Source organism: Gekko japonicus, unplaced genomic scaffold (genome assembly GCF_001447785.1).
Source record: "Gekko japonicus isolate JY-2015 unplaced genomic scaffold, Gekko_japonicus_V1.1 scaffold43, whole genome shotgun sequence".
NCBI classification, from domain to species: Eukaryota; Metazoa; Chordata; class Lepidosauria; order Squamata; family Gekkonidae; genus Gekko; species Gekko japonicus.
In genome coordinates, this window is record NW_015173123.1 from 400,708 (window position 1) to 425,650 (window position 24,943).

General features: G+C 45.5%; 1 protein-coding gene across 2 annotated transcripts in view; it reads right to left on the minus strand.

The window, feature by feature from the left end:
- Positions 1–24,943, minus strand: part of NLK (nemo-like kinase) — a 202,154-nt gene that overhangs the window by 39,107 nt on the left and 138,104 nt on the right. For both annotated transcript variants that reach the window (XM_015421940.1, XM_015421942.1), the window contains exons 4-6: positions 9,854–9,960; positions 5,154–5,239; positions 3,533–3,742 (exon numbers count right to left, since the gene is read on the minus strand). In XM_015421940.1, the coding sequence (XP_015277426.1) occupies positions 3,533–3,742; positions 5,154–5,239; positions 9,854–9,960 (403 nt within the window). The remainder of the gene's footprint in view (positions 1–3,532; positions 3,743–5,153; positions 5,240–9,853; positions 9,961–24,943) is intronic.

Consider the following 24,943-nt stretch of genomic DNA (forward strand, 5'->3'; position numbering starts at 1 on the left):
GTTGGCTAAAGATAGTGCTCACTGTCCTAGCTGTCAGGCAAGACAATTCAGCAGCCACATCAGCCCCTCCTTCCCCACCCCATGAACACCTAAGGAAGACCCACCTGAGACTGACCTGCTCTCTAGCCCCCGTGAGATGACCTCAGGAACAGTTATCAGCCAAAGGTATCTCTATTTCAGGGGCCACGTCCAGAACAGAAAACCTGTTAGAGGTAGGAACACTGAACTCAGGAGAGTCAGGCAGAATTAGAAAGTCATCCATTCTACTTTGCTTGGGGTTCAGGGTGGGCACAGACTCAGTCCATTCTCTTGGTCGCTTATGCGCCCCCATCGCTCCTCCTCCCAGTAAAAAAAAAGTCCAGGATAGTTGAATCATTTTTCTGCCATTCAAGAAGTTAACTCTCAAAGCAGACAGGAAATTTCAGTCACTCTCAAGATCCTTACAAGAAATTTTGGCCCCACTCCAAATCCCTTCAGCGCTTTTCGGAAATCCAGTGTCGTTCTTCACACAGCTTCAAACCGCAGATGACTTCGCACTGGCAGATGACTCTGCACTCTTTGCTAATGTACATGCAGAAGCAGAAGGGGCTCCCCAGGAGATGGCCAGTTGCTGCTGCTGTGGCAATATCTCTGTTGTAGCTAGACAGAGGTGTGAAGTTCCTCTGGACTGCACTAGATATCCAAGTCCAGAACTCAGGGAGAACTAAAGGGGGAGGAGTGGGTTAGACGGAGCAAAAAACTCCAGTCCAGCAACACAAGTTTCCTTTTCTCCTTTCCACCCCGTCTCAGCCTCCAACAATCACACAAGCTAGCTGACTACTTCAGTATTCCCACTAGGGCAGAAGCCAGGGGAGAAATAGCAGACAAAACCTGTGGGGATTCCACTGGCAGCAACTGAGAAATAAATTATAGCGATGCTATGCCCAGAGCAAATGGCCAGAGATTAGCACAGCTACTTCTATCGTTGTTCTCAGAGTCAATGCATGTTTTCTCACTTGCCTGCAAATTCCAGTACGTGAAGATAAGTAGCCACTAGAGAGTGGTAGCCCAAGTCAGGAAACCTCTGGATCTTTACAAATTAGGACAGACTATAATTCTTGCCCTGAAGGCTTCAAGCTAGCTGTACTTTACCAAAATTTGGTGCTCAGAGTAAAATTAAGATCTTAAAACCACAATATAGGGAGGAACATCATGCCAGTGTGTCTCCTCAGGACACCATCTTGGCCCCTCCCCCAGTCAAAGCAGACAATACTGACCTTGGTGGACCAAGGGTTGGTTTGGCTATAAGGCAGCCTCCTGTGTTCTCATGTAAGTGCTCTGTCACTGGACTAAAATAGTATTAATGAGCTTCAAGTGGCGAAATAAAAAAGGTCTGCTTCCATTTTCCACTTCGGAAAAGTGACACCATCCTACCTACCAGTGTGTTTCCTGGTACCTACTTGCTTCTTGAGAATAAATTCCGAAGGGTCTTAGTTGGAAGAGGGAAAACCCCAAGGTGCTCTGGGCCACTCCCTCCCTACGGCACAGCAACAAGGGCTGAGCTCATCCTGGGCAGGGATACTGCAGTCCCGTGCCCTCCATTCAGCCACAGGCTTCCTTATTCACAGGACGTGACAACTTCTTACCACAGCTGCGCAGGCTGCAATCCACCCACCTGGCTTGGAAACTAGAACTAAACCATATTTCTTCCCCAAAAGGAAAAGCCAACCCGAGGTTTCCACAACCTTTCTGAAGCAGGAGCTGCTTGCCAAGGGCCCAGGCAGCACACCAGCAGGCACCACCCACTAAGAAGCAGCTACCCTCTCTTGTCGAAAGAACCTCCCAACACTGTGTGTGGCTGGACAGCCATTTGTGGGTGCCAGACTGATTTCTCTAAGGAGCGGGACCTTTTCTGTAGTTGCCTCAGAGTTCTGGAATGTTATCTTGGGATGTTTACATGCCTCTGTTTCACTAGGTAGTCATCTGAGCTGCCAGACATTTGGGAAGCTGTTTTTCTACTATTTTTAAATTGAATTTTTCAGCTGCTCTAATCTGTACTGTTTCTAAGAAATGTGATTTAAGTCTTTATTGTACTTCACTCTGACAATGATTGTGGAAAAGGGGTTTATTAACAATAACGGAAATTACCAAAATACATCTACAGAATGTTCTTATAAATAAAAATGATGCAAGAACATCATTTTGCTAAACCTGAAAAGTCCTACACAGGCACAGCTTGGTCTTTTCCCCCTATTTTGCAAAACCTGTTTTTGATTAGATGGTGTTTACTTCGCTACAAGTCAAAAATAAATTGTCGCATCGTCACTGAAACCCTTCAGATCACGGATTACAGTGAAAACAAGGTTCCTTAAAATAGTAATTACTAAAAATACTGTAACATTTGTCATTATTTAGCAAACAGCTTTATTGTTATTCCAGTGAATATGTAATATTCCACTTTTCTTACCAATCATTTTTAAAAGCACTTTTAGTGAGTGAATAACCATCCGCCCACCCTTGTCCTTGCAGCTCCTGGACAAGATGGGCGGCCTTGGGAGAACTTCTGTCCCAACCTCCGCTCCCCATCTGTTGAACAGGAACAATGAGGATCCAGAAGGTTGGTGTGAGCATGAATCAGATAAGGAAGTGGCAGCCTTGGTTATTTCACATATCTCCAGCCTACTTTGCCAATAGAGGTATTATCCAAAGCATCCCACAGCAGTAAAACTGTATACATCCAATATCAGAAATGACAAATAAGACAACCGCATAACCGCATAAGACAACTGTATAACTAAGGCATAAAAAATAAAATGAAAATAGGATCAAAAAAAGGATGTATTCCCAAAATGGGAAAACTGGAAGGAAGAGTCAGCTGAAAGTTAGATGGGGGGAAATGTTTTTCACCTGGCTTCTAAATGTTAAAAATAAGTATCAAATGAACCCCCCCTTTTTTGTGGGGGAGAGTATTCCAGAGTTATAGCACTGCAAGTGGAGGCCCTTTCTTTAACCAACACCCAACCCAATTTACCTCTGTTGGCCGCAATTCCGATCAAGGGGTCTCAAATCATGACCTTAGCAATGAGGGAAGAGATGGGAGCTTTCTGAAAATGTGGGATAAGATCATGTAAGACTTTAAAAGCTAAAACCAGCATTTGTAATGCTCTGTAGTAACAAACTGAGAGCCCAAAGGATATTTTGTTATCCTTGCTATTCCAAAGCGAGAGGCAGGAGCTCAGGGAGAGACAAGAACCAAGGCTGCCAACCTCCAGCCACCTTGGGGTTCACATGTCCCTATCCGAGGCCATCAGGGATCCTTCAAACAATCTACCCAGAAGTTCAGAGACCCATGTGGGAACACCTCTCTTATTATGGGCAATGTAAGCTGTCCACCCCAGAGCATACCCTGGCCTTCAGACACCTTTCAAAGCAGCATTCTCTGGGACTCCCAGGGAATTTGGAAGGACCAGTGAATTCCATCATGCTGGAAGATTTAAAAAGTCAACAGCTACTCCTTAATCTCCACTGCACTGAAGTGCAGCTCTGTACATACCTGCTGAATGGGACTTTGCGCTTGAAAGAGTATTCTTCGTCCTAGCAGTTCTGCAAATATGCAGCCTACGGACCAGATGTCAATAGCGCTGCTGTAGTGACGGCTGCCCATCAGGATTTCCGGAGCTCGATAATACTGAGTGACAACTTCCTGAGTCATGTGACGAGATTCATCTAATTCTTCCACCCGGGCCAATCCAAAATCACAAATCTGGGGGGGGGGGGGGGCCCCCCAGATTTTTAACATTTTTCTGTGCTGCCTCTTCAGAGCCCTGCTTGAAGCGGCTTACACTTAAAAACCACAGTATAAAACACAAGCTATTAGATATCAGCAGTATACATTCCATAAAACAGAGCAGCCTATTAAGTCCTTAATTAAAAGCCTCAGTGTTTTAGCCTGGCACCTAACCAAAAGTGAAGTAGGTACCAGGTCAGCCTCAGGTGGGAGGGCATATGCCAAAGGTGAGGTGGCACCACAGAAAATGCCGTGTCTCACCTCTGGAGGGCGCAGAGACCAGGGCTCCAAAGGCAGATCATAACTGGACAGTATGGGATGAGACGGTCCTTCAGGTACACTGGCCCCAAAGATCAAAAACAGCACTCTAAATTGTGCCGGGAAACAGATGGGTAGCCAGTGCAGATCTTTTAGCACAGGAGGGATACAGCCCCTGTAACCAACCCCTGGTAGTAGCCTGGCAGCTACATTTTGAACCAACTGGAGTTTCCAAACCATTTTCAAAAACAGTCCTCCACCCCACCCCCACCCCAGCATATTACAGTGATCTAACTGGGAACTGATCAGAGCGTGGATCACTGTGGCCAGATCACACTTTCTGAGGAATGGCCGTAGCTGCAAACCAGCTGTAGCTGACAAAAGGTGCTCTGTGCAACAGGGGAGACCTGAGCCTCCAGCCACAGACCTGCTCCTCATACAGAGATACAAGAATTAATACGGGGTGTGGGGGTCCATTAGACATTGGAACACCTCATTTGCTGCAGGCAAGTACTAAGATTAGGAAAGCCCCAATAGGAGGTAAGCCGTTGTGCAAGTAATTGATCTTAAAAATAAGACTTTACCCTAATTAAATACAATGGTCAAAGAAGGCAAAGTTTGCATTTAGTCTGGGCTGGAGAACAGCTTCCCTAGATTCCAGACCTGGCGGTGGCAGAGTCCATCGGGGGGGGGGGGATGATGATAGTACTTTCCCTTAGTCAAAGAGAAGAGGCCTGTGTAAACTACACAATGCCAAAATTTCACAAACAGATGAGTAACAAAAGTTTGTGTTTGTTTATCTATTTATACATTCTATTTCTTACCCACCCTTCCCTGCACAGCAGGGCTCAGGGCAGGGTGCATCATAATACTTAAAAACTGTAGTTCCGTTTCATTGTCTGACAAAGTGTGCATACACGCAAAAGCTCACACCTTGAATAAAACTTTGTTGGTCTTAAAGGTGCCACTGGACTCTAACTCTGTTCTATTAGTTTTTCTTAAAATGTAAGAATTTTTGGTATATTTTGTTTCTAATTGGGGCATAAAAAGAATGGCAGGCTTTTTTTTTTTAGATACAGAGAAGCATTTTCAAGCATTGGTATTATGAAATGCACAAATGGAATACTACCTTAAGAACACAGTTGCTGTTCACAAGCAGGTTCCCTGGTTTAATGTCTCGATGCAAAATACCAGCTGAATGTAGGTATTTCAGACCTGCAAACAAAAACCAGAAGCTTATCAAAAAGGGCAACACCATGCGACACGTAAGGGAAGAGAGACGATCCTGGAAAGCATCCCACATCCATGCTGCACCCAGCTGGGGTGGGGGACAGAAATTATATGCAGAGCCGTGGCATATTACCGTATGGTTGGCATGCTGTTCAACTGACCACAGTCAAATATTGAGCAATACTCTCTGAGGCCAAAACACAGGCTGTGTAGGTGGCAGTCTCCCTTCCAGATTCCTGTGTGGTGTCATCTGCCAGCCAGGGCAGAGGGAGGGCTGCTTGAGCCCTCGCCCTGCAGAAGAGCAGCGCTTCTCCTAGTGGCCACCTGCTGCAGCTACTGGCACGGCAGAAAGGGCTGGATCCACACTAAGTTTCCCACTAACAGACATGGCAAGGCAGGTTCCCACAAAATGCCCTCTTTCTGATGCAGACCCCCCCCCCGTACCCTGCTTCTCATGCACTTCCCAAAGGTCCCCTGTTCAAACAGCAGCATTTCACCTGAATACAATACCACAGAGTACACCCTCCAAAACAAGCATATTGTCCAGGGGGACAGATCTTTGTTGTCTGAATTTCAGTTGTAATTCTGGGAGACCGCCAGGTCTCACTTGGAGGTTGGCAATCCTAGGCCTGGAAGCAACCTCTGGGTGACTTGATACCACCCGACTTGCATGACTGAACTAGGCCTGGTTGTTTGCTTCTGTTCAACCCCAAACAACCTATGGCTGCTGCCACACGGGACAGCTGAAACGCGGCTAAGCAGAGCCGCACCGAACTTGAGACACCGCAGCGGGATCCCACGGATCCCCTCAGCCGCGGCGCATCGCTCCCCGGCACGATCAGATGTCGGGGAGGAAAGTCCGATGGGAGGGGGAGGCTGCCGAACTGCGCATGCTCGAGCATGCACAGTACGGCCGGGATGCGGCGGCGCAAGGACGCGCTGCCCGATCCCACAGCCCGGCTTGTGGCGCTGGAAGGAATACAACCACCTAGTTAGGTGGTTCTTTTTTAGAGCGCAGTATCGCCGTTTGGGACGGAACAGGGACGGGCAGGCAACGATTCCCAGATGTTGCCGTGGGATCGTGCCCGTTTGCTCCACCCCCGTTCCGTCCCGCTCCCAGCCCAAAAGGCCTCATATGGACAGGACCTATGAAAGCCACTTTGGTGTAGCAGTTAAGAGCTTCAAAGTAGGCTCTGGGAGACACAGGTTCAAATCCCCATCTTGCTTCGGAAACTCACTAAATGATTTTGGACCAGTCACATACTTTCAACCTAACTTACCTCACAGGACTTTTGTGCAGATAAAAAGGAAGATAAAAGAATAATGTAAATTGCTTTGGTCCCCACAATGAACAAAGGTGGGGTATAAAAGAAGCAAATAAATAATAAATACAACTGAAGATGGGAGGCAGATTAAAGGTAATTTGGTAAATGGCTGAGAAGGAGACAATGAGACAGGAAAAGTGGAGAGGATATGGGGAGGAAAGGAAGGTGGGAACTGGAAAGTGTGGTGAGGGGGATACAGGGGGAAATGAAGTGCCACCCCACAAGCCCTTGAGGGTTCCCTACCATGCAAGTGGGCCTGGCCCAGTGACCACACAACTGGGCCACAGTTGTCCTAGGTAGAGGCTGCTGGGGCGGGGAAGCTGAAGACAGAGGGTCAGGGTCAGATAATGGTAGGTTGGCTGTTGGGTGGGAAGGAAATAGGATTACCAGTTCCAGGAAACTCCTAGAGATTTGCAGGCTGGCACCTGGGGAGGGTGGTGTTCGAGGAGGGGGGGGACCTAAGAGGAGTATCATGACACAGACTCCTTTCTCCAAAGCAACCACCTTCTCCAGAGGAAGTAAGTTTGCCAACCTCCAGGTGAGGGCTGGAGAGCACCCAGAATTACAACTGCTCTCCAGATGACACAGATCAGTTCCCCTGGAACAAATGGTTGCTTTGGAGGGTGGACTCTATGGCATTATACCATGTTGAGGTTGCTTCCCTCCTAAGGCTCCAATCCCCAAATCTCCAGTAATTTCCCAACCAGGAGCTGGCAATCCTAAAAGGGAACTAATCTCTGTAGTTGGGTGTTCTGTTGTGATTCCAGGAGCCCTCCAGGCCCTAGCTGGAGGTTGGCAACCCTAGAAGGAGAGAAGGAAGCAGGAAAAGGGGAGATGCTATGGGGGCTTTCTGGAAAGAGACAAGAGGAAATCGTGGGGGAAGGGGAAATGAGATGCCTCCCGCAAGTCCTTGTGGATTCCCACTTGTTCCAGTCTAAAGGTTTAGACTGGAGTAACCCTGCACAGGAATGCACTGTTAGTGGATTTGTTTTTATTATTTGGGACAGTAGCAAACTGTTTATGATTAAAGTAAATTTGTTGTTCTAATGAAGTTAATGCTTAAAAAATGCTTGCATATTATTTGACAATTATCTGACTGGTCAGATGCCCAACATCACCGTGGAACTATTTTCATTTTTTGTCATTAGGAGCTCTGCAGTGCCCTCTTCCATCATCAGGAAAAGGAGTACAGCCAGCCAGAGGCCTGTAGCAAAGATCTGAACTTACAGCACTACAGTTCACAGTAGCATAGGGTTAACAGGGGTGTGAAAGTAAGTACTCTTTCAGTTTACAAAAGTTTTCCAATGATTTCATTTTCAAATCCATAGGTGGCTGGATGGCTGTCTTTTGGCCTGCAGCCCAAGTGCAGAAGAATGCCTACCCTCTCAATCTATAAACGTGATAATAGCGAGGCAAAAGTGTTTTCCAGTGGGACTTTGCTGCACACAATGCCTTGTTTTTACTGGGCTGCTACTTGCAACAAAAGCAGCCAAGTTAAAACTGAGAGGCTATGGAAATGTAGGTCCCATAGATGAGTTTTTTGTCTCACAATCATAAATCTAGCCTAGTATTCCCCACTTCACATGTTTCTGTAAAATTTCCTTTTGAATTTTGTTCCTTTACCATTTTTTGTCTCTTCCTCATTTCTAAAGTATTCAGTTTACAAACACAAGGGTAGATGTGTATAACCTGCTCTGTTGCAGATTTTAACTTCAAATCACTGTTTAGGATGTTTCGACAAGTTGGCCTGAAAGTTTGCTTTTAGTTTTTTGTGTAAATATTCAAACATGCATTTTTTCACCGTTCCAGCAAACCTACAGCTTCAGCCTTGAGAGAAAGGTAATTTATGAATTGATGGCTTTATGCCCAAAAGAAATCCCAGAATAAATGGAACAAAGTTTGCAACAATTAGTCTTTGGAATGTTCATGCGGCATTTGAGAAAATGAATTAGACGGTTTAAGGAAGTCATTGCCCACAGAATTGTGTCTGTGTAAGACAGCCACACCCTAAAACCCCTGAATCTCTCAGATCTGGGCTGGGGTGAGACAGTCTTATCTTTTTTGAAAAGGCTAGGTCATAATTTTAGAAACAGCATTTTATCTTTAAATAATATAGGTGAAGGGATGACACGTTGGCACTAGCATTTCACATAAGCAAATACTTTCTGTATAATTGGGATTCTGGTTTATTTAATCTGTTTAAGAGTATTTAGAGTGATTTTAAATAAAGTTCTCAAAAGACGACATTGCGTGATCATAGGATGGGAAACAAGGCTTTCACCAAGAATCAAATAAACTTTCCAAGCAGAGGCCAGTACCTGCACTGCATGATCCCTGGAAAGACTGATCATTCTTCACGCAACCTCACAGTGTAGCTAACACTAAATGTGTTGCTACACACCCTGACTTGGATAGCCCAGGCTAGCCCAGCCATATCGGATCTTGGAAGCTAAGCAGGTTTGGCTCTGGCTAGTATTTGGATGGGAGACCACCAAGGGACACCAGGGTTGCTACACAGAGCCAGGCTATGGCAAACCTTCTCTGAATGGGTGTGAGTAAATCTGTAATAGCTTATTTTTATTTGATTCTGTATATTACTCATCTTTAACTTGTGAGCTGCCTTAGAGATCAGTTAATTCGGAAAAGTTAAATATTTAAAATAAAATGAAATCAAATCAAATCACAGACTGCTCTTATTAAAAACTGGCTGAAAGGATGCTGGATAAATTTAAAAATATTTTGTGATGCACATGATTTTTAATCATACAGTTGTGTAAATAAAATGAAAAGCATGACTAGAGATATAGATTTAATTTTATTTTTTCTCTCTGAGCATCAAAGTCTGATCTCTGCTTTTTTAAAGAGACACTCATGAAAAAACTTCCAAACTGAAGTTCAAATCAGAAGGTATAACTTATCAAATTTAAACCCTAAATGCTGTTTTAATTTTTGAAAAAAAGATTCATGAGGAAATTCACTGATACACTAACGATGTGCACAGGAACCAAACCATGAAGTACTCAGGGCTCTTGCTCTCTCTGCACCCTCCACATTATACACTCTGTCTTGGCTTAACAACATGCCTCATTCTGCCACTCCCCTCTCACAGCTAGCATCACAACTGGGCTCCATACTAAACAGTGGATGGCAGTGTTTACATTATACAGCTGACAGCATGAAAACCGGCTTTCAAAGCTGCAACTGCTGGGCAGTGGGGAGGCAAGGAAGAGAAACAACAACAACAACATTTGACATCACACAGCATAGGAGTTACCTCTTAAAATCTGGTAAAGAAAAACTTTGACATGATCCGAGCTGAGAGGTTGAGGAGAGACGATAATCTTATGGAGGTCGCTTTGCATCAACTCTGTGACAACATATCTTCATTGCAATGGTTAAGGAAAGCAGAGACTAAGAAGCACAGCAAACCGTTTCAGACTGTGTGCAGGTTCCTCAGTGAAGAAAGGTCCCGTCTCAGTCTTTTTTTAATGTGGAACACAGTGTCAAGTCACTGGAGGCCTGAACAGCTGCTTTGACATTCCCACTTACATCCTGGTCCCCCAAGTGCTGAGCCACTGTTTACCCAGCCAGACAGGAACTCTGACAAGTCTGAGGGGAATCCCAGCACAGGCTCTGCTCATCGGCCTGTCCAGCCCGCTCTTGCCTGGGGCCTTCCTTTCAGACTGCATCACCAGCCAGTCACTTAGCAGGATGAGTTGTGCCTCTATGTGTTAGCAGCCTGGAGCTTCTCTTTTGAAAAAGAGTGCATATGCAGCCCTTTGCTTGGAAACCGGACAGGCAAGGCGTGGCTTAAATACTGGCCGCGATTACACTATAATTCACAACCTCTGAGCCTTACCTATCAAATGCTTTCAGAATCTAAATCCTCAGTTTGGCTAGCCTATATGGGGGGGGGGGGGAATTACTACTACAGGTTTATCCCTAGACTTATTATCGATGCTTTTGCTATTGGATGCATTCCAAATGATTAAATGCAGAATTCTGGATATTGAATCACAAAATCTCTGTAGTATGGCTAATAAAACTTACTCTCCATTGAGTCTGGAGATTCCATTAGTAGTAGGTCACATGGCTCCATATTTCCATTATCCGAAAATTCCACAACAACGCAAAGCATTTTCTTTCACTAGTTTTAACGTTACACCTTCTGCAATTTTACATGAAATATTCCAAAAGGTAGCATATTCAGCCAGACATTTCACATATTTTCTTTTATTGTCCCTTTTATGTAGATTTTATATATTTTTATGAAACTTTCTGATTCTTCTAAGGTCATTCATCTTTTAAATGACTTATCTCCTGGTATAACTGAGAAGGGGGCAACTTTTTTGCAATGTGGTATTAAGACGCTGAGCTACTGATTGGAAGGTCAGTAGCTTGGCAGTTCGAGACCCTAGTGCCGTGTGACGGAGTGAGCTCCCGTCTCTGGCCCCAGCTCCTGCCAACCTAGCAATTCAAAAGCAAGAAATTTCACGTAGATAAATAGGTACCACTTTGGTGGGAAGGTAACAGCGTTCTGTGAGCCTTGGCCACATGACCACGGAAACGTCTTCGGACAGCCCTGGCTCTTCGGCTTGGGAACGGAGATGAGCACCGCAACCCTAGAGTCGGATTCAACTGGCTTTCGAGTAAGGGAAACCCTTTACCTTATAAAATTGCACCATGATAAGCTTGCGAAACAATCTGTTGATATTTTTAACTGTTATTCCATATTCATTCACTTTCTAATATTACTGTATTTGTTTTAACCTATTTATTTTATATGCCAATACAGGCTGCCTGCCTGAGTGACTGAAAAAGAGTAGTGGGATATAAATAGCTCACTTTGGAAAGAGGGGCTTTCCTTATCATGCCATGGAACAACATATGGTTAACAACAATGGGGTTTTTTTTGATTTGTGCTTTTGAAACTTTATAATGAACTTTTTTTGTATTTTATCTATTCCTCCCTCTTTCTGTTGTGCTTATTAACAATGAAATAAATACAATGTAAACAATTTTTTAAATGATAAACAACTTACTTTTGGTCCATGTCATCTACATTTTCATTTCTTTTAATGCCAGGACATTTGCTAATAAATAAATATACGAAATAAATACATTCTGAATTACCACCACACTGTATTCCACAATACCATTTTTAAAAAATCCATGCATGGTAAAAATTCAGGGGAAAGTTATGCTATAGGGACTCCAGAGCATTAGGGAATTTGTAACAGCCTCAAACCTTGTTCTGGAGTTCCTCTTAACTAAAGATGCAACATTGGCTAATTTAATTAAACAATTATTTTTTTGATCACGTGAAAAGGAGCCCCTGCTTAATCAAGGCAATTAAAAAAACCATGCTATTTTTAATGGCAGAAATTACAAATGGCTAAGCAGGTGCCTTCAAAAAAGAGGCGTTTCTCCTCCTCTGACATTCAGGAGGAAGCGCGTCTTCTGAAACACAATGCCTGCTGTGGCACATATGTGCATCTAAAAAAAAGCTTTTGTTCAGAACAACTCAATTCAAACGCAAATGACAGATTTTAATTTGTTCAATTAAAACTGCTTGACCACCTGACTTTTCTTTCATCAAACAGACAGCTCATCTATTAACGTTACTGCCTCTATCACGCCAGTGTGCTGCAGAAGACACATAGCGTTGTACCATGACCGGAGAGACTGGGTTCAAGCCTGGCGTAATCTTCGTGGGGGCGGCGGGGCTTCAGCCCCCGCCGAAATTTTCAGGAAAGTGCTCAGCCTCCCCCGGGAGCCACCCTTGCTCCTAGCACAGCAATGCCTCTGGCCCAGCCCCAGCCCCCCCTGGGAAATTGGAAAGTCTACACCCACTTCAAGGGCTCTCTCAAGCCACAAAGTTCAGCTGGTGACCTGGGCTAGTTGCACTCTCTCTGCCTAACTTAACTTCACAACAATGTTGTGAGATAGAATGATAAGGTACAATGTTCCCTCTAAGCTGTGGAGTATTGTGAGCAAAAATTCTACTTTGTGAGCCAAAAGAGCTGCTAGCATTAAAGTGGTGGGTGAGCCTACATTTGACAATCACATAAATTAGTTTTTTAGAAGATTATTACCACAACCTTGTAAAAATCTCAGGATGAATTGGCTCGCCATTTGTCGGCTGTGACTTGACTCACTTTCCACCACCACAGCTACACAAGAGAACTTCAAGAGGGAAATGGGGCAGGGAGAGAAGGCACTGAGAGTTTGGGGAAAGCAAGAGTGATCTTAAGACTTCCAGAAGCACATTCTCATCCATTTTTTTTCGGGGAAACAAACTGATTTTTTAAAGCCAGGGCAAAACTTAATCAGGTTTTTGTTTATCCTGTTTCCAAAGTAGAGAGAAGTCTCCTACTTCAGGTTTCTTTCCTCATTTCCAAAGCCTTTTCTGGTCAGGTCAAATTAACGCCCCCCCCCCCCCATGCTGTTCTGGTTCCAGGGATGTAGAATGTCAGGCTAGAGCTCCAGCCCTTTTCGCCCCAGACAAAAGGCAGGGAAATGATCACACTGGCCACTCACACCCAAACGATTGGGAACAGCAAGCTAAAAACAAGTTGAGAGCCCTGTGCAGCCTTAATGCCCTTTGCTCAGTGCAAAGCTGCCCTTGGCAAAACATGCGACCTTGGGAGCTAATCCTGAGGAGCATGATAAAAATGTAATAAATATTTTTTTAAAACCAATTTTGTGCCTCAGCATGTTTAACAAAGAAGTAAGTGGTGAAGTCTTGGTGTAGTGGTTAAGTGTGCGGACTCTAATCTGGGAGAACCGGGTTTGATTCCCCACTCCTCCACTTGCACCTGCTGATGTGACCTTGGGTCAGTCACAAGCTCTGGCACAGCTGTCCTTGAAAAAGAGCAGTTTGTGTCAGAGTTCTCTCAGACCCACCCACCTCACAGGGTGTCTGTTGTGGGGAGGGGAAGGGAAAGGAGTTTGTAAGCCGCTCTGAGACTCCGAGTGAAAGGCGGCAGGGTATAAATCCAATCTCCTCCTCCTCCTCTTAATTATACCTGCACTATTGATATCAGCATTTTACATGGGTTTGAACTTTTATTACATGTAAAATAAAGAAGAGGAGAACCATGTAAACTGCTTTGGGTTCCCATTTGGGTAAAAGGCGGGATAAAGTAAAATGTTTAAAATTAAAAAGAAGAAGAGAAGAGACTGGATTCATACCCCGCCCTTCACTCGGAGTCTCAGAGCAGACCACAAACTCCTTTCCCTGCCCCGTCCCACAACAGACACCATGTAAGGTAGGTGGGACCAAGAGAGCTCTTTCGAGAACTGCTCTTTCAAGAACAGCTCTGACAGAACTATGGTTTGCCCAAGGTCATCCAGCAGCTGCAAGTGAAGGAGTGGGGAATCAAGCCCAGTTCTCCCAGTTAGAATCCGCACACTAAACCACTACACCAAATGTGCTGTCTAAAATCAAAATCATTATGATCAGCACAGTGGCATTTATTGGTAGAAGAGTTTTACATCACTGATTCCATGTCACTAGATAAGCTATAAAATTATGGACTACTAACCAACAAACAACCTATGTTTTGTGACTGTTTTTTAAACGTATTTTCAGCAGCAAGATCTTCCTTTATACCCCTTAACCATTTAGATAACTGTTTATGAGTACCTGTACTTTAGGTTCACAGTTTCTGTGCTTGCCTTGCCACCCACTCTTATTCATATTCACACAATCATCCTATGTTTTGCAGGAATAACTGTAACATTACTGAAGGAACAATATGGGGCAATCAACCAGAAATTATGGAGCAAGAGGTATGGCATTACAGTAAATGGACATTCCAATGACCGTAGGTGTTCCTTGAGCTTATTGATTAGGTAGCATAATTAAATATGTATATAGCTGTTGTGACTGTCTTTGAGAGCCCTGGGTCCGTGGCTCCTGATAGGGTGACATGTCTAGATATTAAACCATCATGCCTTGCATTTGATTTCCCTGTTGAACATTCACTGGGTTCTAACTTTGGAGAAGCTGTTACATTCCGAAAAAACCTTGGGACCTTTGTTGTTAATTGGTCAAGGTAGACTAATAACCTGCTTTCTAATAGTCTATGGTATCTGGGGACTCTGTTATATATTGTACAGACCAAGGCTTATACTGCTAATTTGCTGAAACAGGGTATTGTGCTAATGAACTTAAACCCTGGGCCTATACTACTAGTGTGTTACTAAGTTACTGATACCAAAATAGGATCTTAACTAGGGGTGTATATACTGAGCCGAATAAATACCTGAAATATACCTTATCAGTATTTTCCAAGTATTTATTCAGCCGAATTAGATTCTCTAATCTCTAATCTGCACTTTTATGCAGCCTAGATTAAACAAATTTAGAATCCAGCTGCACCAGTATTGGAGACTGTGCAATAATTGGTGCAATCTGTTTTTAAACTCTTTGTTTTAATGTTTTAATGAACTATTTTTATTGTCTTTTGCAGGGGAGGCTGACTATTTTTCTGGACACCTGCTGCCTCAACCATAGACCTGGCGGAACAGCCACTTGGAAGGGCGGGATCTAAATCTAAAAAAAAATAAAAAATTTTTTTACAGGCTGTGGAGTGATAAGATGTCCCCCAGGGCCCTGATCTTACATGGAAGCATGTTCTACCAGGCTGGGACCAGGGCAGAGAAAGTCCTGGTCCTGGTTGAGGCTAAACGGACATCCCTCAGGCTGGGGATAACCAGCAGATCTTGATCAGCTGAGCGTAAGATTCTCCGGGGCATATATGGGGAGAGGTGGTCCCTTAAGTATGTTGGTCCCAGGCCGCACAAGGCTTTGAAGTTCAATAGCAGTACCTTGAAGCGGATCCGGTGCTCAACTGGTAACCAGTACAATTGGCGTAGTGCCAGCTGAATGTGTGCCTGCACAGGCAATGCAGTCAACAGGCACACCACTGCATTTTGCACCAGCAAACCACTGTAAGGCAGACCCCTGAACTCCTATCTTGGTGAGGCGGTGAGTCAAAACATCATAATCGACTGTGTCGAATGCTTCTGTCCGATCTAACAGTAACAGCAATGCCGACCTCCCTCAATCCAGGTGTCTCTGGAAGTCATCTATGAGAGCGACTAGTGTCGTCTCCGTCTCATGACCAGGGTGGAAACCAGACTGGAATGGGTCAAGGATGGATGCGTCCTCCAAGAAAGCCTGAAGTTGTTCAGCTGCTGCTCTGTCAACAACCTTACCCAGAAACGGTAGATTTCAGACTGGCCGGTAGTTGGTCAGGACTGGAAGAACCAATGCCTCCTTTAACCCCACAGGGAAAGTCCCAGAAGAAAGGGACAAGTTGATAATTTCTCCCAGGGGGACCCGAATACACTCCCCGGAGGCTTTAAACAGCCAGGAAATGTATGGGTCAAGAAGGCAAGTGGTTGGCTTCACAGCTGCCAGGACCCTATCAACATCCTCCTTAGAGAGCTGGTTGAAGTGTTCCAACACTGGACCTGAAGACGGACAAGGGGCTTTCAGTTCACAGATATCTGAACACATAATGGCTGTTGTTATACATAACTCAATGAAAAAGGTAGGAATTGCAGACCTTGTTAAAAAACTGGCAGACCTGAAACTGTGAATCCTCCAGGGGAAAGTTGCTGGCTTAGCAGTCTAGAAAGCAGACTGCTGTGTCAGGTAATAAATGGACAGGATCAGAAGGCAGATCAAAGTTGTCTTCTGAAGGCTGGCAACTAAGCTAATCTGCTAAACTGTGTTACCATTGTTGTTGTTGTTCAGTCGCACAGTCGAGTCTGACTCTTCTCGACCCCATAGACCACATCACTCCAGGCCTTCCTGTCTTCCACCGTCCTCCAGAGTTTGCTCAATTTCATGTTCATTGCATCTATGACACTGTCTAACCATCTCATCCTTTCCCGTCCCCGTCTTCTTTGACCTTCAGTCTTTCCCAGCCTCAGGGTCTTCTCCAGTGAGTGCTCCCTTCTCATTCGGTGGCCGAAGTATTTGAGCTTCAGCTTCAGTATCTGGCCTTCCAGGGAACAGTCAGGGTTGATTTCTTTTAGAATTGACTGATCTGATCTCCTTGCAGTCCAAGGGACTCTCAAGAGTTTCTCCAGCACCATAATTCGAAAGCATCTATTCTTTGGCGCTTGACCTTCCTTATGGGCCAACTCTTGCAGCCATACATTACTACTGGAAATACCATCGCTTTGACCATACAGACTTTTGTTGGCAGGGTGATGTCTCTACTTTTTATTATGCTGTGTAGGGTTGTCATAACTTTTCTCCCAAGGAGCAGGCGTCTTTTAATTTCATGGCTGCAGTCACTGTCTGCAGTGACCGTATGTTACCATATAATCTCATTATGAGACACAGTCCACTTTCCCTTTCACGAATACAGAGATGTATCAGAATAAGATCATAATCCAGACTTTCAAATTTTAGATGTGTCCTTTTGGGGTTAATTGGCAAGTTTGATGTGCGGGGGGGGGGGGCTAAATGGTACCATTTGGTAGACTTAACAATGGCAGAAAATGAAACTGCCAGCAGCGGTTTAATAATGCAAAAATCAGCATCCCCTTACTACTGACGTTTAAGAAGGGGATGTAAATTTGCATCAGAAGCACCAACAAAGACATGTGCAAAGAGGTAGAAAAAAACAGGAGCTTGCCTGTTTTTCTCATGTATTACTAGGAAGGGGAAGTGGCTAAAAAAGGCACCTTCAGAGCTGCAGATAGTGACTGTCTGTTTGCCTGAGTCATACGTGATTTTTCAGCCATCAGCAATAAAGGGCTTAGATATAACTGCAAAAAGAGCAAAGATGGAGCCTGACTCTACCTTGTGTTTCAACATCCCTGCCAGGGCGAGCTCTCTGATGTACAATCCTGGTTGTTGGCAAGAGCCTCGTGAGGACATACAGCCTGAAGCAAAGACGAGTGCATCTTGATTTTTAAGGAACAGGCTGCTTCTGCAGTGACAGCACTAGGAGGTTCAAGGAAGGGGAGAAAGAGAGATGGCACCATTTAATTCTGTGTTTTAAACAGATTCAAGCACCTTCTTGGCCATGTCTCCTTCCCCTACCACCTCACAAATTTCAGAAGTGGACTGATAGTGCAATCCTAAACAGAGTTATGACTTTCCAAGTCCATGGACTTAAGGGGTGATTTAGTGTAGCACTTTGAACCTTCAAAAACGAAACCCAGGGCAAATAACAGTCCCACCCTTTCTTCTAGATCAAGGAATCCCGAATAGCTATCATTATGTGCTCACAGTCCCAGGTTCATATCACCACTCCCTCACACCAACTAATGATGGAAGATGTTTTTGTACCCCAACATTTAAAGGGGAAAAGAGCCCAGCTTGTACGTTCACTCACCTCCTACGGTTTGGAGGCATGCAGCCTCTGCATCTCAAAGAAACAAACCATGTGGGAAGACTGTAAGCAGGCTCTTCCCGGACTATCTCTGACAGCCAGGGCAGAATCATGATGCATGACGCAATCAGTATTTCTGAACACATGTTCAACACAAAGTAATTGAACACTGACGTATCAGGCATAACACACAACCCTTTCCCACTTTTTGCCACTTTAAGCAGGATTTTTTAATAGAGGCAGGTCACACACAAAACCCTCAAGCAGTGTAGTGGTGCAAGCCAGTGTGAGACAGTGGTTACACTCATCCTTGTGCCCTTTACTTCCCTCGTTGTCTGATTGATATCTACCTGGTACAGGGCTCAAAGCTCAAGGAAGAGTGTGATGGCCACCACCATTCTTCCTCGTGCCAAGCAAGAGGGAGAAGGCGGCAGAGTTGCAAAACCTCTTCTGGCAAGAAGCCTGTGTGCCTTTCGCTTCCCTCTCTGCCTTCTCACTCCTTCTGCAACACAGAAGCTCAGGCCAAGAGCGAGACAACCAAGGTGCCCAGAGGAGAGCCAAGAGGTGCTGGGATAAGAGTGCAGAGGCTACAGAAAAGGGTGGGGCCTTTGGGAGACAAAGGGCCCTTTACTTCCACACCTAGCATGTGGCCCACACCTCAGGGATTGTAGCTTACCCGTCCTCCATCCCTCTAGTGGTGGTTTTTAAGGTGGGAATCACCTGCTAACCACAACACCTACCAGCCAAGGGCCTTGACCACTTCCTGAAACAGGGGGCAGGTATCACTTTGGAGAACAGTGCCCAGCAGAGCCAAAGTGGCTCCTGAGCTACTGAGTATCACCGGACTAGAATGCTGAGTTAGAGCAGAGAGACTCTAGTAAAAATCCTCTAGCATCCTGAAACTTACAGCATTGCCTTGGGCCAATTTGTCTGTCTCTCCTTCTAGGCTTAACTCACAGGGTGGGGAGGGGGAGATCGTGTACGTTGCTGCATAGACAAGGTTAGACAAGGACCTGGGAAGCCCAGTTTCAAATCCCCGCTTGCCATGAAATTCACTGGATGATTTTGGGCCAGTTACTGTGTCTTACCCCAAAATACCTCACAGGGTTGTTGTGAAAATAAAGTGGAAGCAGGGAGAAAACCATGTATGCTACCCTGAGCTCGGAGGAAGCGCAAGGGCAAAACCGTACTAAGTAATGCTGCACTGAGCATTTCAAGGATAAGGTGATGAAGCTAAAGCCAGTGTGGATCATACCCACACAGACTTCCCAGACTCCCTGCTTGTACACAATGGGGTAAATGGAACCTCTCCCCAAGAATAGTGTGATCCCCAAGGCTATGCAAAATGTACAAGATCCATCCATTAAAGTGTGAAATGCCACTGCTTTGGCTGAGTCGTTGTTTTAAAAATTGTATTGATTTAGTCTGGAGACAGCTACAGGCAATTTTTTTTTTTTTTTGAGAGCACAGCACAGAAATATTTTATACAAAAAAACCTTACTTGGGTCCCAGCCACACGTGCTGGAAAACGCCGGGAGGGGAGGCGTGGCTATTTGCGCCGTCACATTCTGATCCGCCATTAGGCGATCAGACGCGACGGTGGCACACCGGGGCTTTCTTCGTCGGCGTGCGCAGCAAAGAGGACGACCCGGGGGAATAGCCGCGCGTCAGCGTGGTCACACTGCAGGAGTCCGTATGCAGCCCGTGGCAAACCATTTGCCAGTAGGTTGTTTCAGGTACCTTTTAAATGCGCATCTTCGGCGGCACGCCACAGGTTGGCCACAGATGCACTACGCCTCCCAGATGTTCCGGTGTGATCACGCCCGGAAAATCCGCCGACTATCGTGCCTTCTGCGGGGCAAATGCTCCGTGTGAACAGGGCCTTGGTATCTTAGAGCTTTGCCTTATTTATATTTGCCCCCACTCTCTCCCAAGGGCCCAGCAGAGGTGACTACTCCTGCAATAATATCCTTGCAAACCTGGGAGTATATTAGGTTGACAGTGATCTGCTCAAGGCTACCCTGAGAGCATGACTGAAAATCCATCCTCAAATGCAATTTGAACCACCTGTTGTCTGAATGCAGCACGCTCTTCTGCTGTTTCAGAAGCTGATTTGCATCTACTGCACCTGGTGTATCGTGGTACAAGGCAAGCAGCACAATGCAAAGCATGTGACATTTCTCCAGGATCTTAGATGCTGTGTTGCTTGCCAATGATGCCCTAATAGAGAAATGTCAAAAGCGTTCTGTAGAGCTTTCATACTGTACTTTTATCTCCCCCTTCCCCCAAGGAGCTCAGGCGGATCTCCCTTTCCTCATTTTATCCTCACAACAAAGCTGTCAGGCAGGTCTGACTGAGAGCACAGTATTAGCATTCTTGCTAATTTTAAATAGAGGTTTTTTTCCCTAGCCAGTTTTTGACTGTCTGCCTTTCTATCACACACTTCCAGAATGACACCTGCATTACTCTGTATAATGCCATTTGGCTGTACGACCTAAATCCTCCTCAACCTCAATCCTGAGCAGAATGTCCCCCAGATGTCTCAACTAGTTACCATGCCAACTAAAGCAGCTTAAACTAAATGAGGGCCCAGACTGACACCTGCACAGCTCCAGGTCTGCTGTGCATTTTTTAAAAGCTTCCGACAAGGGCTCAGAAGTGCCATGAGCTCAAACAGCAACTACTCAATGATTGTCTCTAGATAATTTAACAAGGCCACCTTTACAGCAAAAAGCAGGCCCTCCTTGATGGTCTCTTTTTCAAAATTGCTGTATCACTTAAGTAGCTGGCACTTTTATCTGTTGGGGTGTCAGGTTTAAATGGCTGACAGCCACTTTAGGAGCAGTCCCCCCCCCCCCGCTCTCTCCCCGCAGGCTCAGCTGGGGTCTTCTGGGCTACCTGTTTGAAACTGGACTGCATGACAGAGCCTGCAAAGGAACTGATCCTGCGGGGAGAACACTCCCTAAAGCCAGCAGAAAGGAACGGGGGCAAGATTTTGGATCTTCCCTCCCTCCTTTCTGCTGGCTGCTGCTCCAGAAACCGAAGAATGGGGGGGGGGGATCTGGGATCTTCCTTCCCTTTCTGCTGGCAGTGGCTCCCAGAGGCCAGCAGAATGGAAGGGGGCGGGGAGATACGAGCTCTTCCCTCCCTCCTTTCTTCCCCGCAGGATCAGCTTTTTTGCGGGATCTTTTGGGCAGTCCAGTTAGAAGGGACTGCCCAAGACAGCCCCAGCTGAACCCACAGGATTGGCTCCTGTGCGGGAGCTCAACTGACAGCTCCGTGCTGCCTCGGCTGGGACTGGCTCCTCTTTGTTTAAACTGAGCCACAAAGGAAAGCCAGCCAAGGATACCATGGGGTGGTAAGAGCTGAGAGCTGACAGGATCTGCATGCGGGGGGGGGGGGGGGGGGGGGCGGGGGGGGTAGAAGGGGCTCGTAACATTGGATCCCCTGGTCCAATATTTTTGAAACTTGGGGGGGGGGGGGGGGGGGGAGGCAGCCTGGAGCTGTAAACTCTTCCTGCCCAGTGCAACCCTGGTCTGGCTCCCCTTTGCAGACCCTCCAAGCCAGGTTGGCAGAGAGAGACCTCCCCCGCATACAGATTCTGGGGCCAGCTGCTCCTGCCCGGCTGTTTGATCCACTAAGCAGGAGAAAGAAGCCTCCAAGCCAGCTCTGCGTGCAGGGGGAGAGACCCAGGGCCAGATTTAAATCCTTTCTGAGTTCACTTGTGAATCATGCCACTGCTGCTGCCCCTCCGCTGGAGCCAGTGTGTCCGCCCACACAACCTCCCTGGGAGGTTCATGGGGCTCATGAGGGCAGGATGGGCATGAACCGTGGTTCGCGAACCACGAACCAGGTTTGATTTGTGATTAACTTTGGTTCGTAATTCAGTTTGTGCCCATCTCTACTGGCAACAACACCGAATTGAACAGCCAATCTAGACGGAAAACACTGCTGACAACAACATTTAGTTAAGTCACAGCATAAAATTAGAAGTATGAAATACACCAATTTGTTCAGAATGATCACCAGGGAAAACACAAGAAATAAGATCCTTAATTTGTGATGGCTGAGAGACTTGTTGAAGTTAACAGATTATGCCACATTGACAAAGAAACCAAAAGGTTGAGAAATCATGTGTTTCACGCATCCCTTTCTTTAGTGATGCCAAGTCCTTCACAAGGTTCAGTTTCCTTTATCAGATGAGAAAAAACTGAACATACAGTACCTTTGCAATACTATTTCCAAAACGTATAGGTCAAACAGGCTTTACAGGGGAATAGGCCCAAGCACAAAGGTAGTAGCAGATTCACAGCAACAACAAAAAAAGGAGACAATTCTACGCAGCCACGGTTGCGTCTGCTAGCTCACGCCCGGCACAATTACAGCTGTTTCTATACAAATGCTAGGAGTGTCCGAAGTAAAATCGGAGAGTTGGAGTGCTTGGTGTTGGAGGGAAGAATAGACATTGTGGGTATTTCAGAAACTTGGTGGGATGAGGAAAACCAGTGGGACACGATGATTCCTGGTTATAAATTATATCTGAAGGATGGGGGGGGGGTTTGGAGGTGGGGTGGCTCTGTATTAACTACCCACACATTGATTGGGTCAATATGTGTTCTAGTCGGGAAAAAGAGATTGAGTTTCTAGACACTCTAAATGACTGTGCTATGGAGCAGATGGTCACGGAACCTACCAGGGGAGAGGCGATCCTTGATTTGGTCCTAAGTAACACTCAAGACCTGGTGAGAGATGTAAAAGTGATTGCACCGCTTGGAAACAGTGATCATAATGTTGTTGAGTTCATCATTTGTACAAATAGAGAATTGGCCAAAAAGACTCACACAACCATTTTTAACTTTAAAAGGGGTAATTTCTCTGATATGAGGGGACACGTGGGGAGGAAACTGAAAGGAAAAGTAGAAAGGGTCAAAACAATTGGGGAAGCTTGGGATCTATTTAAAACTACGATCCTAGAAGCTCAAAAAATATATATTCCGCAGGTTAGGAAAGGCACAAACAGGTATAGGAAAAAGCCTGCATGGTTAACAAACAGAGTAATGGAGGCTGTAAAAAGTAAAAAGAATTCCTTTAAGCAGTGGAAAGCTAGTCACAGTGAGGCTGATAAAACGGAACACAGGCTATGGCAAATAAAATGCAAGTCTGAGGTCAGGCAGGCAAAAAGGGAATATGAGGAGCATATAGCAAAAAACGTAAAAACCAACAATAAAACTTTCTTCAAATACATTAGAAACAGGAAACCAGCCAGGGAGGCAGTGGGGCCCTTGGACGACCAAGGGGTAAAAGGAGTATTGAAGGATGATAGGGAAATGGCTGAGAAGCTAAATGCATTTTTTGCCTCCGTCTTCACTGTGGAAGATGAGAAGTGCTTGCCCACTCCAGAACCACTGATTTCAGGAGGGGTGTTGGAAGACCTGAGTCAGATTGAGGTGATGAGAGAGGAGGTCCTAAAACTGATAGACAACTTAAAAACTGAAAAATCACCAGGCCCAGATGGCATACATCCGAGAGTTCTGAAAGAACTCAAATGTGAACTTGTAGATCTCCTGACAAAGATATGTAATCTTTCCTTAAAATCTGCCTCCATTCCTGAGGATTGGAAGGTAGCTAATGTCACTCCCATCTTTAAAAAGGGTTCCAGGGGAGATCCGGGAAATTACAGGCCAGTCAGTCTGACGTCGATACCGGGTAAATTGGTGGAAACCATTATTAAGGAAAGAATTAGTAGGCACATAGATGAACAAAACCTATTGAGGCAGACTCAGCACGGTTTCTGTAAGGGAAGATCTTGTCTCACTAACCTGTTAGTGTTCTTTGAGGGGGTGAACAAACATGTGGACAAGGGGGATCCAATAGATATTATTTACCTTGACTTCCAGAAAGCTTTTGATAAAGTTCCTCATCAAAGGCTCCTAAGTAAGCTCAAAAATCATGGGATAGAAGGACAAGTCCTTTTATGGATCAAAAACTGGCTAGTTCATAGAAAACAGAGAGTGAGTGTAGGTGGGCAATTTTCTCAGTGGAGGGTGGTAAGCAGTGGGGTACCGCAGGGATCAGTACTTGGTCCACTGCTTTTTAACTTGTTCATTAATGATTTGGAGATGGGAGTAAGCAGTGAAGTGGCTAAATTTGCGGATGATACAAAGTTGTTCGGGGTGGTGAAAACCAGTGAGGATTGTGAGGCACTCCAAGGGGATCTGTCAAGGATGGGCGAGTGGGCGTCAACATGGCAAATGGGGTTCAATGTGGCCAAGTGCAAGGTGATGCACATTGGAGCCAAAAATCCCAAATATAAATACACATTGATGGGGTCTGAACTGGCAGAGACTGATCAAGAGAGAGATCTTGGAGTTGTAGTAGATAACTCACTGAAAATGTCGAGACAGTGTGTGACTGCAATAAAGAAGGCAAATGCTATGCTGGGGATTATTAGGAAGGGTATTGAAAACAGATCAGCCAATATAATAATGCCCCTATATAAATCAATGGTGAGACCTCATTTGGAATACTGTGTGCAATTCTGGTCACCACACCTTAAAAAGGATATTATAGCTTTGGAAAAAGTGCAGAAAAGGGCAACTCAAATGATAAAAGGGTTGGAACACTTTCCCTATGAGGAAAGGTTAAAGCACTTCCCTACGAGGAAAGGTTAAAGTGCTTAGGGCTCTTTAGCTTGGAGAAACGACGACTGAGGGGTGACATGATTGAGGTTTATAAGATTATGCATGGAATAGAGCAGGTAGAGAAACCCTTGCCCCCGCCAAGGAGGCCAACAGGTGACTGACCACCGGTACCGGGTACGCGTGGTCTTGAAGTGCCTTGTTAATGGTACACTTATAATCGGCACAAATTCTGACGTCCCCATTAGGCTTCACCAGGGTGACAATGGGGGTTTCCCAGCGGGCATGCGGCACTGGTTCTAGCACTCCCTGCTCCACCAGGCAGTCCAGTTTGGCCTCTATCTTGGGCCGCAATGCTAACAG